The 16777-nt window shown below is 35.8% G+C and overlaps 1 protein-coding gene across 1 annotated transcript in view; it reads right to left on the bottom strand.

Moving 5' to 3' along the window:
• Positions 1-1888: 1888 nt before the first annotated feature.
• FHIP2A (FHF complex subunit HOOK interacting protein 2A) overlaps positions 1889-16777 on the bottom strand; it is a 33495-nt gene continuing 18606 nt past the window's right edge. The window contains exons 7-17 of the mRNA XM_057735436.1: positions 16559-16755; positions 15357-15471; positions 14701-14777; positions 14423-14615; positions 14069-14238; positions 13546-13689; positions 12579-12669; positions 10358-10501; positions 5701-5841; positions 5252-5355; positions 1889-5154 (exon numbers count right to left, since the gene is read on the bottom strand). Of these exons, the coding sequence (XP_057591419.1) occupies positions 5049-5154; positions 5252-5355; positions 5701-5841; positions 10358-10501; positions 12579-12669; positions 13546-13689; positions 14069-14238; positions 14423-14615; positions 14701-14777; positions 15357-15471; positions 16559-16755 (1482 nt within the window). The 3' untranslated portion in view covers positions 1889-5048. The remainder of the gene's footprint in view (positions 5155-5251; positions 5356-5700; positions 5842-10357; positions 10502-12578; positions 12670-13545; positions 13690-14068; positions 14239-14422; positions 14616-14700; positions 14778-15356; positions 15472-16558; positions 16756-16777) is intronic.

Here is a 16777-nt window from a genome sequence, read left to right on the forward strand (position 1 = left end):
GAGATTTAAGAAGGAAAGCATGTTTTAAACGTGGAAGAATAATGTTTAAAGAATGGGTAATTTGTTTCCCTCTAGAAATCTCCTGTACATGGTTCTCTAGGGAAGTCTAATCAATTAAAACCCGACATGCTATTTTATTTGTGAGTGGAATGAGGAATACATTTCTCACGTTATTACATAAATGAATCTCATCTTCAGGGCTCTGAAATACAACTTTATCCAGACTATAGCGAATTTGCGTGCCATCTCATCTTTCTGCATTACAGTGAAATTGATTTTATGATTCCTTACTCATAAATTACAGGCCTGAGGCAGTAACAGACTTGGAGAAGCTTTTGCTTTGTCTTCTCTAGTCTCACAGGCTGGGCGTGTCGCTTGCTTTTTTTTTTTTTTCTGAGCCACAGATAGCTCTTGAAGCTTGCAATTCTGATTATAGTTCTCAACCGAAAAACGTGTTTTGAAAAAGACTGACCTGTTAGACCCAGCATGTGTTCTTGGCTTACTTGGATCCTCTAACTTGATATTACCCCTGAAAACTTTAGCACATCATTGGAATTAAATATTTTAAGAATTAATAGAATGATCACCATGCAAATGAATGTATGTAACATGGGTACTGTTATGAAACTAAGCTACAAAACTTGAAGGATGTCTTCTATCTCACCTCACCCTCACCTCCTCACCTTTGCAATGAGAGCAAAGTAACCCATGGTAGTATTTGAATTCCTGACTGTCCTACTGGATTCTACTTTCCTATCAGGGCTTGGTTACTTAGTCAAGAGAATCAATACCTTAATGCCCTTTAAAAGAGAAACTCTGTCAATTCGTTGATATACTGACTAGCTTAACTAGAGGTAAGAGTAAGGTAATATAAAAGCATAAAGCGTGCTGAATTTCCTTTAATTCCTCAGACTTACCCTGGGATATGAGGTAATTCCTTCAGGCTACCTCAAAACTGTGGATAGGAACAGAAATGGAAGTCAAGTCGCATCTTGCCTGGCAGATGGAAACTTAGACATCAAACTGTCATGCAGTGTTTTTGCCTTTTTTTTTTTTTTTGACTAGAGATACAGATTTTACTTGAAAGTAAGATTTTACTCTAACAAAATTTCAACCTTAACAATTTTATGTTAATTCTTTAAATTCCCTTGAGATAACTAGTTTTGTAGATGGAACACTGGAAAATGCTGAACCAGGTTTTTGGACTGGGGATCTGATAATGCATTCCTAAAGTGCAGTTTTCTTTTGAAGGAGCTCAAGATACCGAGGTAATTTCAACTCTGCAATACCTAAACCTTACCTCCCCTGCATCCTGTTACCTTCTTTATTTCCTCCTAAAACTATTCTGAGGAACACCGGCTGAAAAGAATCGTGGGTAGGTGGGATTAATAACTAGGCCTTTCTCTTTCTCGTTTGCCAGGTATCCTGTTTCTTTCAGTTTCCAATTAAGGGACTCTGGCAAATACTCAAGTGGGTAGAATAAGCTTAGGGTCAAATTGTTTTAAATGTCAGTTAAAGGGAAAAGTTTATATGTTATAAATCTATTAAGAAATAATGCTTACGATGAATTATATTTCTAAGACTTATATAAACACTCCTCCCTTTAGGGAAATGATTATTAAGGAGTGGGGTGGAGAATATCAGTATACATGAGGCTCACCCAGGGGGACTTTCCCAGCTATACAGCCCCCTCCACAAATACCATCACATATTCCTTTCTGTTCTCTCTCTGGAATCAGTGCTATAGGAACCGCTGACTGTTATATGTCATATCCTTTTGTATGTTATGAGTTACGGTTTTAGATTTATCAGTGAATGAAATGTTTCCAATTAGAATTCTACAAAAGACATTTTGTTTAAATTACATTATTTATTTTTAGATTATCCCTCTTAGTCCTGCATGCATTGTTAGCACAAAAAGTTGAGCTTGATCACAACCTCCTTTGAAGAGATAGTAGGTACATAATCACCATCTGAAGAGTTTCTTCATAGATGGCCCAAGAATTCCAGGCCTTGGTAACACTGTCAGTAACCTATACAATGTACAATAGAAAAATTTACCAAATATCCTTTGTTTAATGTAAACAAGGCAGGAGGCAAAACAGAGTATTATAGTAACACTATTTTACAGGGCCCAGAAATATGATTATCTATCATGTTTTAACACATCAGGTGTCACAATGACATGCATATTTTGATTAACTGTACAACCCAAAACATAATTACCATACAAATTGTGGTTTTTAGCACTTCACTGTAACTTCTGTCAATACCTATAAACTTCATAATTAAGTGGTAATTGTATATTAATGCAATAATTTATGGAAATATGTTACCATGAATTATTAAGTAATTCCATGATTTGTGCCCCGTAAAATTAAGTGTAATAATCTTTACACTAGCAACAGTGTAAGCAAGCTAAGGATTTTGGTCCTTATAGATATATACACGTATATATACACATGTACACACACAATAATGTACAATTAAACCAAAAAGCTATGAATCCACTCACAGCTTATATATTGCACAGACAGATACATTATGAAAACATGACAAAGTCAGAATGTGAGTACTACAATGATAACTGGCTGGTTAAGGACAAATCTTGAGTTCTATCAAGTAAAGAATGTGGCTCATTACTAAAAATAATAAACCCAAAGACTATACTGTTAGTGAGAAAGTTAAAAAAAAAAAGGACGTGTGTGCCCAGTTCTACCATGTGAAGCAAGGCTAAATACAGTTCAGTGTGGAACCTGTTTTGGCAATCGATCGCCAGGGTGGTACTGCCCACTCAACACAGTGCATGTCACTGTTCTGCAGACAATGAGAAACAGAAACAGCTTCTGAAAGACAGTACAAAAATGGCTAGTCATGTAGGACAATGTTTCACAAACAAATCCAACTCACTGTGAGAATCTGTGCTGGCTCTAGGTCTGAACTAAATAAGAAAAAGAAAGGAAAGAAAGAAAGAAACTTTAGAAGAGAAACAAATTATACCTTAAGCTTTAGCTGATTACACATGAAAGTCATTACAATAGCTTAGGAAAATAATTCCCTTTTAAGAAGCAGCATAAACACACACACAAATACGAGCTGAAGCTTTTCCGAGCTTGGTTTCGTGGATTAGCCAAAAGGTCCCACTGCGAAATCAAGGAGAAAATAGTATTTGGTTTGAGAGGTAACATCATTGCCATTACACCTATAGAACTCTATGAAAACATTAAGAAATATCTAATATCTCTTAATGCTCTATTTTAAGTACACCTACATCAAAGTAGACTATGACTACATCTAAAAATGAAGACATTGCGGTGTTCCTTTCATCAATAAATACAGCAAACAGAATAATAATGCTTTCCCATCGTTAAAAATCATTTAAAGAAAGTCATGCACAAAGCAACGATCTCCCACCTGTTTTTCAACTGTTTTGCTTAATGAATTTCCTAGAGTGAGCGAACAAAGATCTGCATTAAATCAGAAATTTAGTTTTTTTGTTGTTGTTTTAACAGTGGGAAGCATTCTAAAGCCAAGAATATTCATAATTTTTCGACATTTTGTTTTTAATAAATAGCAAAAACTAACTATAAATCAGAAAGATGAAAACAACAAAGTCAGCAGTCGGTGTAAAATACGCTTCTACGCACATGGCGACACGATGTACAGACGCAAACATGCTACACAAAACAACTTCTTTGAAGGGGCAGCGACAGTTCCTTCTGGGCTGGAAGGTTTGCTAGTCCGCCCCCCAAATATCAGTAAATGAAAAGGTAAGGAGGAAAGTGCTGCCGCTCAACATTTCAACTGAAAAAATAAAACAAAAACCCAAGAAAGCTTAAAAGCAATCTTTGAGTGATACGTATCACTTACAGGAAGAAGAGAAAGCGGATCAGCAAACACCATTTTCTGACTCAAGTACCAGCATGCTGTGCACAGCGCAGCTTTGCCGACTACCCACACCCACCACACGTGCCTACACACACACCCATTCACGCACACACCAATTCACCCAAGTTCGTTCATCTGTAAACAGGACAGGCTGGCTGGCTGGTTTTTAAATCTCTTCAGAATGATTTAAAACAAAAGGCTGAACAAAAAGAAAAAAAAAAAAATGTAAACATTCAGGAGGCCCCTGGCATTTTGACTGCTGCCACCTACACACTACCATGCATTTCAACAGGAAAATCGTATTATAAAGCAATTTCCAGAGAGGGAGAGAGAGGGGAAGGAAGGGTCTCAACCCAATACATGTCCATTAGCTTAAAAAATACGGTTTTAGTAAACACTACCAATGGTGAGCACAAATTCAATGTGGTTGCAAAAATGACAACGTTTAAATAAACGGGGACCCACACATGAAAATCAATCACTAACACGGCTATGTGCACAAGAGAGTAAAAGAATGTTTCTTTAAAAAATATATATATTAATCAAGAATTTCTTTATCATATTAAATTGCTATTCTTAGAAAAGCTGAAGAAAGTTAATGGTGCTCTACACATTTTTATCTTCTATCATTAATTCATTTGATGGTTCCTAAACTGTATTTTTTTCTCATTTACAGTTTTTTAATATTTTGTTTGATAAGAATTCTGACCTTAAAAAGTTATAAAATTAGGTTTTTTTTTTTTGCTACTTATTAATCCAAAAGAATATAAGCATTTAAGTCCCAGAGAATGACAAAATGCCTTGCTACCTAAAATGATATTAAATTAACAGAAATATCATCAAAGTCACAACATCAGAAATTTTGCAGCTTTTCACACAGGCATTAGAAACGCTTATTTCCTGAAGTTCCTTTGATTGTATCCTGGATTCAACGACGTGCAACTTTATGTCTAGAACCATTACGATAAAGTCAATGAAAACAACATCACACAACATTGTACTGAGAGTGTCCACTCAGTGGGTTCTAAATGGTTCTGTCCAGTTTACAGCAATGCTTCATTTAAAAAGGCTTTTTATCCTCTCCTGCTGGGTGGAATTGAGGCTTTTTTGATGAAATGTATACAACAGGTCTGTTCCCTTGGTTACTTGAAAGATGCTGTTTACGGTGTGGAGGCGGCATGGTATTTCACAAAGGCGATGGCCGCCAGCTCCTTACAGAACTCTTCCAGCACAATCACACCCTCCAGCAACGTGATGTGGTCAATACTGGGAAGGGAAAGCGGGCCATCAATCAGTGCAGGGTATTAGCGGAGCAAGTTCTGGCAAAAGTTTTAGATAAACAACATGTGAAACGCTGACTTACACAGGGCCTTCAGGTTCCAGACCAAGTAATCGCTTTCTGACCAACAGAAGCTTGGGAGTAAAGTCTTGAATACGCTGGATTCGAACCATGAGGTCTCCAACAACCTATGTCACAGGGACAAAAGGAGCTCAGTTCCTAAACAGCTCCATGGAGATCTTCAGGATAAAAAAATACTCTATTTCCTGCTACTAAATGAAGACTGTCACTTTTCACTTATCCACATAATCTTTGACAAAGGACTCATAGCTATTCCTTAAAATACAAAAGCTATAGATATCATTTAAAAGAATGAATCTTTTTTCCTCCACATACTGTAGTAAAATAATTATCTCTAAACAGTAAATATATAATATTTTTCATTATGTGACACTAATTACATACAATGATACTAAGACGTTAGCTGGTCAGGTTTATCAATCCCAGAGAACAGGACAAAAATGCTAACTCACCCTGACGATTACAGAGAAGAGAGATCTACAGCCAGAAGCAAGGTTCACATAAGGGTCCAAAAGATACTCGTGTATGTGTGGATGAGGGAAGAGGGAAAGTCTAGATAACACCGACGTTACTTGTAAATTGACATCATATGGCTACAGAGAAGGAAAAAACAAAAAGATATTTGACACTGTGTTTAATGTATATACCTGAGCACTAATTTATCATTTCAATTTGTCTCTTTAAGAAAGGAAAATCGACCATCTCATTCCTCCCCCTCTATGCTCTTCTACAATGAAAATATCTATAACTAAATTAGCTCTAGCTTGCACCACCTTAGTCAAAGTACATATATCACTGTCCTAAAACTTAAAAAAAAAAAGGGCATGCACATAAACATACAGAAAAAAATACATATAACAAAGTCAGAATGTCTCTGTTTTATGCAGGTTGTTTTAGTTAGTAAAGTAGTTCAAGAGGTCATCAAAACCCACCAAAGAGTCATATGTAATATTACTTATAAACAATAGAAGATATTAACTATAAGACCACAGACAGAAGGGAAGGTACTAAAATCTTGTATAGTAGCCTAATTTTAGAAACGATAATCTTCATCTCTTAAATTATTCAACTACTGCCAGTTACCAAGAGCACGTATACAACAGAGTCATATACATCACAGGACCCTGTCAACAGAATGAAAGTACCTGGGGGCAGAAATAACTACCACATGGCTCAAAAGTGAATGAGAAGGTTCAAAACCATGATTACAGACGGCGATCACCTCCTTTACCGTGCAAGAGCATGAACTCTTCCAGAACAACGTCTGCGTACATCTGTGCATAGTTCCTCATACACTTTTTTGTATGTAGTATCAGAATTTTACTTGAATTCTAGTTTTTTATACTTAATCTGTTTATGCTTCATAGGAAGCAGCTGGAGGTGCTTTACAGAGTATGTGTCAAAATCAAAGCAAAATGCACAATGTACAACAGGAGTTGCTATTATTGTGCCTAGAACTTTCAACAGAAATCTCCCATGCCTTCCAGTTTTCTTCTTCTGAGCAGCCAAAGGCAACTGAGTGGTTGAAACAAAACTGACTTCAGTGAGAGGGTTGGCAAGAACCTAGGTGACTGGACGAGTGAGAAACACGCTGCAGCAGGAGGAAGGCAAAAGTGATTCAGGACCACGGAACCTGAATGTTTCACCCTCACTCACTGAGCAGCTTTTAAGCCCTTGATCATAATGAATACCAAGTAAGAAGTGAACACCTGACATTTAAAGGATAACAAACATTGAGCGGGTGCCAGAAGATATCACAGATACTGTCATTTGAACAAAAACTCAAGTCCTGTGCTAAAGTCCAATTTTAGTCTTTTTTGCTTACTACTAGATTCATGAACACAGATTTTCTGAAAGAAGAATGGCCCCTAAGTCATTCTTATATCTAGCCTTAAGCAAGATAAATGAAAGGAGATATGATTCCCATTAAAGGAGTTAGAAGGGAATCTTTTCCTACTTGATAATATTGCAACAGAATAGCCTCCTCCAAGATTCAATTCAAAACAAACAATGAATTCACATTAACTGCATTTTAGGGACAAAGGAAACATTTTTTAAAAATTTTAAGAAGAATACATTTGGTAAAATGTGGACAAAATCATTTAAAATACAACATAAGTACAGTATTGTATGTGACTTCATTTCAGGTAGTTCAGATTTCTAGGTCACTAAATGCTGCCATTTACAGGTACTTAAATAAATTGACAAAATCTGGCTTTAAACAATGATATACTTCCACTTAAACTCTGTTATTTTCTCTATATGATTTTAAGCTTTTTTTGAACAAGAATCTGTATCTTTGGTTGTTTAAGAAACTTAAGGCTGACTCAGATTATATTTAACAAAGACTTTTTTAAAGTCTTTATTGAATTGGTTACAATATTGCTTCTGTTTTATGTTTGGTTTTTTGGCCCCCAGGCATGTGGGATCTTAGCTCCCTGACCAGGGACTGAACCCACAGCCCCTGCATTGGAAGTTGAAGTCTTAACCATTGGACGGCCAGGAAAGTCCCAGATTATATTTTAATGTGAAAATGAAAATAAATTTCAGCTAGATAGAAACTGTTCCACCATACTCTGATATGGTCTCTACTTCACATTGGTAATAACTTTACAAACTGGCCTTTTAGGGGGTTGTTAATAGTAACTGTTAGTATCTATTACTTAGAATTCCTCTAATTTGTACTTTATACAATATTCACCTGAAATCAAAGTTAACCAGAGTTTTCTGACATGTTAAATGGACTTGGCCCATTTTTGATTGCGCTTACCCTAAATACAAGGTCTGAACTTTGGGACAAAAACTTTGACTTAAAAGCACATTGATGTCACCCGCAAACTCAGTCTCAACTCTTTTATTAAAGGCCAAATATGCAGATGTTCAAAATAATAAGAATTAGGTCAAATTTTAAAAATCTCAACAACTTGATAATCTCTGAAATTTCTTATAACACCTGCATTTAACAAGATTTTATATATTTTTAAAGTATTTTAAATTGCTTTTTTTCATGTAATTCTTACAAGCAAATCAAGTAATATCAACTTCACTTTAACAATAAGAATATGTGACAAACAGCTAAGTTCAGTTGCCCAAATTCAAATTTTTCACTGTCAGAGTAGGGATAAGAACTTGGGCTTCCCTACATTTTTCCTAGTATTCTTTACATTCTGCAATGGACCTTAGTGTTTTACTATCTTCTTAAAATCACTACTACTAAACACATTATAAAGTATTTTTCAAAAATTCACATTGTGACAACACAATAGTGTCATGTATACCCGATATCATAACTTCTCAATTATACACGCAGGAATTAGCTACTTTATTAAGTATCCATAGTAATGTTTAATCCCAGCCTGGTTACCCTGATCCTGTTAGGTGTATGTATGTACTAAGAAAATACAAGTAAACATCATCTTCAGCAAAAATATTTAGAAAAGAAAGAAAATGAAATTAAACCAAGCATGCTAGGTACACCAGGACTCATGATTATCTCTGAGATCTGATTATAATGTCCTTATCCAAAAAGGCTTGGAAAATCAAGGGTTTTAAAGACAGAAGGTTTGAGGCTAGGCTCCACAGCTCACTAACTAAATCCCATGAACTGAAACTAAGGACTCCTCATTTATATAATAGTACAAGAAACTGTCTTGCCTATCATTCAGGGTTCCAGGAAGAATGAGTGAGACACTGTGTATGAATGGCTTCTGCACTGTGGAAGAGCTATCTGGTGAAAGAGAAAAACTAAGCATTTCAGGATATTCTGCCTCCAAGGTGTCCTTTCGTGTCAGCACGCTACAGACTGAAGGGAAAATGCTCAAGTGTGATGAGGATTCAGAGAGGATCTTTCCACTCAATTCAGAAACTACTTTTTAAAATGTAGATTCTTTGTTAGTGCTTTCAGTCAAAATTTCTAAAGATTACTGACTTGATACTGATTGTTAATGTCTCTTGTGTGTTAGTTTAATCAGATTCAAACTAAGCCTAGAGAATCAGCACAAAAACACAATACACTGATGAACCCTACTACCTGGGAGGTTCACACAGCCATGATATATACAGCATAATACCTTCATTAGCTGGATTTAAATACTGTGGCTGTTAACAAATCAACAACGAAACACTAGAAATTCAGCACATGTTGTTAGGAGGTTAAAAGAAAAAAAGGACTTTACTCTGTGTCTTTATTGATTACTATTAGAAACAGTACTGACTGAAGTCCAACCCAGTGAAATATTTCTTAATTATCATTTCTCTACTTGGCTTTCTGGTTATTGAAGACAGCCTGCTTTTGGAGTAAATTTCTTTTATAACTCCCTATGCTCACATAAATATTTAACTACAATGCTAAAAAGAACAAGTACTTTAACATACAGTTTTAAATTAATTCTAAATTGGCTAACTCAGTTTCCATGCTGAGGCAAGTTTAATGCCAGACTGTTTTATTTCAAGTGTCCAGCCCAGTGTGTAAAACATTTCAAAGCTCTATTGTCACTTTGTATGTCAAGGAGAGAGCGATTCTATAATCCCAAAATCAGTTCTCCTGACAGTCAATGAGGGAGACACAGCAACATACTGGCTGACGGTGATTTTTATCTACCTTGGAATAAGCAAACTAAGTGTCTTTTACTTCATTTCCCCACATGAAAATGAGCATCATTCACAAGTGAAGCAGCATGTTCATCTCATACTGTTCTGTAATTTTAGCGAGACCAGAGTGTTCAAGATTTGATTCGAAATGACATTTAAAGTCTTCTGAATTAAACCTAACAAGTTTCACTCTATATGTAGCGGTACTAACTGTACTAACTAAAAGGCTTTCTAAGAAAGCACTCTAGTCACTGCCAAAAGGTGTTATGGTTATTAAGACGATGACCTACAATGAGAAGTAAACATACAACTCTGTAGCAGCTGTCAGGCCAAATAAAAGTTTTAACATAGTGAATGCATCAGAAACCCACCAGTTGCTGGCAATCAAGCTTTATGAAAAAGTCATCTAGTGGAAAAAGAAAACAATAAAACTACTGAAGATGTAAACTAAGATGTGAACAGAACTCATGGTAAATGGTAACAAAATAATATGAAAATTAATATTTTAAAACTTATTACCTGATCAAGAATTCTTCCCATTCTGTCAAATAAAACTTTCAAAAAATGACCTTCAAAGAAAGCTGCTTCTAAATTGCACTTTTCCAATGCTTTTGGAGACCCAGGCCACTCCCATCTTAAGCAGATAGCACAGTAGTCCCGGAACTAGGGAGAAAGTAATTGGATCATTAAAGAAGAACTGAACAAAACCAAATGGAGATTAAACAGAAAAAATTTCCCCAAATAGGCTTAGAAATCCACTTGAATGCTAAATGTCCGCTAAGGGTGAGATGCTATGGGGAGGGGAGAAGGATGACGTGGACACCAGTCTGACTAGAGAGAGGCACAAGGTCACAGCCACCAGTGCCAACATGCTGATGAGAAAGCAAACAGATTTTAACTTTACCAAAGTACCCCTTTCACTGCTGTGCTTATGCTCTTTCCTCTAGAGGAATTCAGCCCTTTAAGTATTCTAATCACAGATCAGAGTATTTAAAAAGCAAAGTAAGTCTTAGCCACATTTTTAAATCTACTCTAAAATGTCACATGTAATATATACAATATATAAAATAGGTGACCAGATGCACATTGTCTGAGAAGGCAAATCTGACTTTCCTATGATGTGTTTACTAGGCATGTTGCTATGACTGTTATGACAGGAGGAAACAGGGCTGTTCCAAGTGCGGCCCAAAAACAGTTCATTCCAATCACAATGAGACGAGTACAAAAACTGAGAGCAAGTTTAGAAACTTCTCTTGCGATTTCACTGAGTACATTTTACATCTGTTCAATCTATAAAATAATCAGGGTTAGTATTTTGTGTTTTTTCATCTTTTTAGTATTTCACTTTTATTATATTTTACAAAAGCATTGGTCTGTGACAGATTGGAAATAAGTGGAAACTGGTCCTCACTATAGTTTATCAGCAGGATATACAATATGGATTTTTATAAGCACAAGAATATCTCTTATAATAAAAAGAAATTTTAAAAGTCTTCCCTGATATGTACTTTACTTGAATTTAAACAAAAGAAATTTAGAGCATAGTTTTCTTCCATATTCTTTCCCTTTTCAGATTCTCCTTATTCAATAAAGCAAAATTACTTTGACACCTCTAGTTTACAAATTAACTGAGATTAAAACATATTCTTATCACAAAGCATAACTTCAACTTTTAAAAGAAAAACATATTTAAAATGATTAAAAAACCAACTTCTTCAATATCTTGTGCGTTTTAAACTTTGTCTTTCAATAGACAATTTTCTTTATAAAACCACATCCCAATATTTAGTAAAGCATTTTTATATTAAAACTTTTGAAATTCTGAGCTAGAAAGTAATAGTGTAAATTTTTTCTATTTTTTGTCTCGTTGAATATTTCTGAAACAGTCATAACTGTAATCAGAATATGGAAATGAAAGTTTACAGGAAGAATCAAAGCAGTTTAAAAATCCAATCAGTACTACTGAGGTTGGTACTACTTCTATTGCCTCTATTTTATTGTTACATGAAAGTACTTGCTACCCCATTACTCTAGTTATTCACACAGTAATGCGGACTTGCATTCAGACTTAAAGCATCATGAATTAACTATAACACATGCAAGTTAATTATCAATAAGAACACACTTCAACCCAAAGGATTTAAATGAATAGTAAATGTATATTTTTCTGACTTTAGACATTTCAAAATTTGGAATTTGGTAAAAATGTCAAATGCTACAGAGGGGAAAGATGACCGGGAGAAGACCGTTTAATTTAATAACTAAGAGGAGAAAGCAGTTTCGGTGAGGTGGAAAGCTAGGATGCAGAGGATGAAGAGCCAGCACTTGTGAATTACTGATGCGTGAGAACAGCAGTGGAGAAGAGGAAAGGATACAGTCTGTGGGCTGGGGACAATGGTGGGTGGTGGGTAGAGTTATTTAAAAATCATGTTTTAGATTCGCAGGCGAAGAGATATGGGGGAGATATAACTTTAAGGACAGAAAGAAAGGGAAGAAAAGGAGAAAGGAGGAAAGAGAGAGAGAGGAAGGTGGGAGCATAAAGAAATCTTGAGACAGAGACACACAGTCAGTGAAATGCAAAGTCAGGTCACTGGCAAAAAATTCAAGCGGTGAGAGTAGAGTTCAGGTCTTGCAGAGAAAGGAAACCTTTGGAGAAACGACTTGTGAGCCATGTGATAAGGGGTGTGTGTGCGTTCATTCTTACTAGATTTCATGTCAAAAAACTAGTTACTTCACTTACCTGCCTATGAGCATCTCGGAGGTAGGTGTCATATCCAGTGCCCTCAACATGGTAGGATGATTTTGCTTCATCCGGTACCAGACAGAGAAAACTTAAATGAAAAAAGCCATAATCAATAACACAAATACTCTCACAATTCAGTATCTCTAATATGTATTAAAATATCTAGCAATACCTTCAGTTTAGCCAAGTATTAATGCAAATGAAAACTTGAAAAGTAAAATTGTATATTCTTAATTAAGTACTTACCTTAAATCAGTCCTACAATTCACTGATTAAATACTCTGTCTTTATTTTAAAGATTTCATTTAAAAATTACTCATTCCACTTAAAGTAGAATCAAGCAGAAGATGACTTGACTCTTTTTACATTACAGGACAATGACAGATTGCTGAGACATTTGTTACTCTCGGGAAACTGGCTTTTAAGGAACTGAACCTGAGACTTTTCACACACCCTATTTGTGCATCTTGCACCAAATGCAGTTTTCTCTAAAGTCACCTCCCCAGAACCACGCACATCAGCAACACGATTGCAAGGGAAGAAAAAGAAGAAAATTGCCGGGGAAATGGCACTTTAAAAAAAACTAACTAAAAAAAAAAAAAGGAATAACCCTCTGCTTAGCACATGTGAGTACACAGCTAGTAATTTCAGTTTGTCAAACTGGAAATTCTCAGTGTTGTTCCAATTGGGAATTACTTAAAATATTTTACATTAAAAAAAAAAAAAAAAGTAGAGCACCCTGAAGATTTATTGAACCACGATTACTCTAGAGCTTTTCTCTTTTGTACCAATTGTTGCCCCTAGGCTGTCACCTGCTACGTAAGCATTTCAAAAAGCTGACAAAATCTTTAAAGAAGGGAAGATTGAGTTCATAACATATCTCTGTAACAGTCAAAGAGCAGAGCTATCATATGTTATAAAAATAAGTACAAGAGATGTAAGTCAAATTTATATAGCAACTCACCTATTTACAATTTTATGGACTTCAGTTTTTCCATCATTTTTGGGGTGGTCTGGAGTAGCAGGAGGTGAAGAACTAAGCCACTCTTGGTTTGACAAAGTATTATCTGGTGAAATGTCAGTAAATAAAGGATCTTCTTCCAGATCTCTAAGTTTAATTTAATGATGTATAAAAAAACATTTTATTATATTTTCTAAACCAAAAGATTGTTATGTTCTTAGAAAACATAATTTTGCTAATAAAAGAATTAAGAAATAATGAATGTGTTTATATTTTACAGAAAAATTAACATTTTATACTAATATCAAACTCAAGGCTATACTATTGATTTTGTTAGGTTTAATGACTAGATACTGCCACTTGTAATTTAAAGGGACAAAAATATCAGGACATCTGAATTTTATTTTTAAAAAACTTTTAAACTGTTACAGGTATTTTTTTATGAATAAGGAAGAGAAATAAGAGGGGAAAAAAAATCACAATTCTATATGAAATGCTAAACTCACAGAACTGGATAGAAACTTACACTGCTCCTGCTATCAATCCATTCTCCACTACATCTTTATCTTCTGGGCACACAGGTTTATATTCTGTATAATTTCTTTCTTCAAGATTTCTTAGGACCAAGTTGTAAAGAATGTGTTCATTGGGTTTTTGTAAAAGATGTTCAAACATTCTTAATGTCATTATGCTGATCTGAAACCAAAAATAATAAAGGGTAACTGAAAAATAGTTTAAATAAACTATTTATCTTCTTCATGCTTTCAATTTTCAAAATAAAAAGCCACATAAAAAAGAAGCTGTATTCAAACATCACAAGTACATCAAAGTCAGTATGTCAAAGAACCTAAGTCCAATTCTAAATCCTTGCATAGCTTACCTCATCAGATATGTGATCACAGTGTTCAATTAACCTATGTCTTAATGGATGTCTGCTAATTTCTGCCAGAGTTTCTGGTTCCCTCTGTTCTCCAAGGATGAAAAACACCATTTCTTGAAGCAAAATATCAGAGGTTACTTGCCGAACAATGCGATGAAGCAGAGCAGTTGACGTCAGAATACCCATCTCGGAACTGGCATAACAAACAAAATTAGTGGGCAAAAATAACATAAACAGGGCGCTTTTTTCTTTTTTTTTAAAGTAAAGAGGCCACTCACGTTTGCATTAATTGAGGTTCCATAACACCAATAAAAAATCTTTCATGAACAGCTTTGGCAAGAGCAACAGCAGCAGTCTAGAACATAGCATAAGTATCATTATCTTCTTCTTTAATGGGAAAGAGAGATTAATTTATAACATCAATAAATCAGTCTGCACTCTCCATCTGAATTAGTATATGTGCAGCCGAAGCGAGCACTCTCCATCTAAATTAATGTGGGAAAACAAACTTGCCTATTGACCATCTTGTTGATGGCATATAAACCTAGATTAGATGTTAGCTACTGGGTACTTTCAAGAACACAGACAAAGAGAATAAAAATATTATCCCAATCACTTATTGTATTACCATCTCTCCAAAGAGGAGAAATGGAGGTAGGCCAACATTACCTTGTGGAGGGTTGTACTAACACTTAAAGAAATGTAAGGGCGGAACTTGAGCTGTGATGTACTCCAGAGCTGTAACACACATACATGCACGCACACGCATGTATGCATATGCTTTTTTTTGGTTTATTTCATTTTATTTATTTTACTAACTGTGCTATCCTAAGACAATTAAGACATATTTAGAGAGATAGACTGAAGATTCAAATTTCACCTAGTAGTTATTTTACATTTTTAAGTTATCAGTAAACCACAAAAATATTCAAACCTTTTGTGCTTCCTTTATGAGTTGATCACAATAATCGAACCAGGAGAGAAATGAAATTAAGGCTCGTTTTCCTGGAAATGCTGAAGCATCTTCTTTATGACTATATGAGTCTAGGCTATAGGACACAGAAGGAATACAAAGTCCAAAGTTATCCAAAAGCATTAGTCCAATCAGTACAAATGGGGAGATGCAGGTGTGAATAAACACACAGTGTGATGCATTTACAGAGATGACGCTGGATGACAAGCAGAAGAGGGTTTTACACATGAAAGCAAAGACAGGAGAAAACCTTGTAAACAAAAGTTGTGAATAATTTTCGCTCATTAAGTAGAGAGAGACTGAAGCAGAACGGAGCTGCAGCAGAAAAACTGTGGAGACAGCGCCTCATATTTCCACCATAAATTTGACCAAGTAACAGGAATGAAAAGGCGCCTCTCAGCCACTAGGATGGAAGGAAAGGAACTTAAAGGAGGGGCTGCAAGAGGAAATGACTGGTCTGCTTCTCTTCCTGCCTTAAAATACCACCCAGTAGTAAAGTTAACGAGTGGGTAGGGCCTGTGGATGTTGACAGAATACAGGGTGGGAAAAAAAAACTAAGAACCAAAGAAGGGTTAAAAATGTGCAGAGAAACAGTAACAGGTTATGATGTCAAAATGTCAGACTGCTTACAGGTGGTGGGGTCATGGGTAATTTTATTTATGCTGCTTTACACTTTTTAATAACTTATAAATGTTCTTCAATAATCATATTTTCATATGAGAATCAAGGGAGGAGTCCTAAAAGTTGGGGAGAAGGCAAAGAAAGAGGTAGGAGGCAAGGTTCCACACGGGCAGGCCATGAACTCTGAGACGGCCCCACGGGCCCTGGAGCTGATTTACAAAAAAGCAGAGTCCTTCTCTCAGAATTTTTGTTTTTTAAAGAATACAGTCAGATAACGTTATTGATCCTCGGGTCTTAACTGATCTCTGCAAGAGACAAAGGGAAGGAGTAGCTTAGCTATAATAACGGCTAGATTATTCCCACTCCAATTCATTCCTGATAAATTTTAGAACAAGCCTCCAAAAACTATCCTGTTTAACGATCACTAGCAATGTTATACTTTTCAAAAACTAAAGATTTCTATCACTGCAAAATGGAAATGGATTTAAAAGTGTAGGTTAAAGAAGTGACTTTTATGGGAAAACAGCAAGAGCGGCTCTTACCCCCAGTTAATTGCTTCCACCGTCTCAATATCCAAGGGGTCCACTGACTGAGGTAGGGCCTTGTACAGGGAGGCGAGCCTGTCTGTGAGCAGCTCGCACAAGCAGGTGCTCTGCGTGAGGCACTTGGCAGCCGCTGGCTCCGGCAAACTCACCAACAGCATCAAGCCCTCACAGGCTTTCACAGCTATTCGGCCATCCTGAGGGGAGAAACACATACCC

Source organism: Hippopotamus amphibius, chromosome 5 (assembly GCF_030028045.1).
Source record: "Hippopotamus amphibius kiboko isolate mHipAmp2 chromosome 5, mHipAmp2.hap2, whole genome shotgun sequence".
Lineage (NCBI taxonomy): Eukaryota > Metazoa > Chordata > Mammalia > Artiodactyla > Hippopotamidae > Hippopotamus > Hippopotamus amphibius.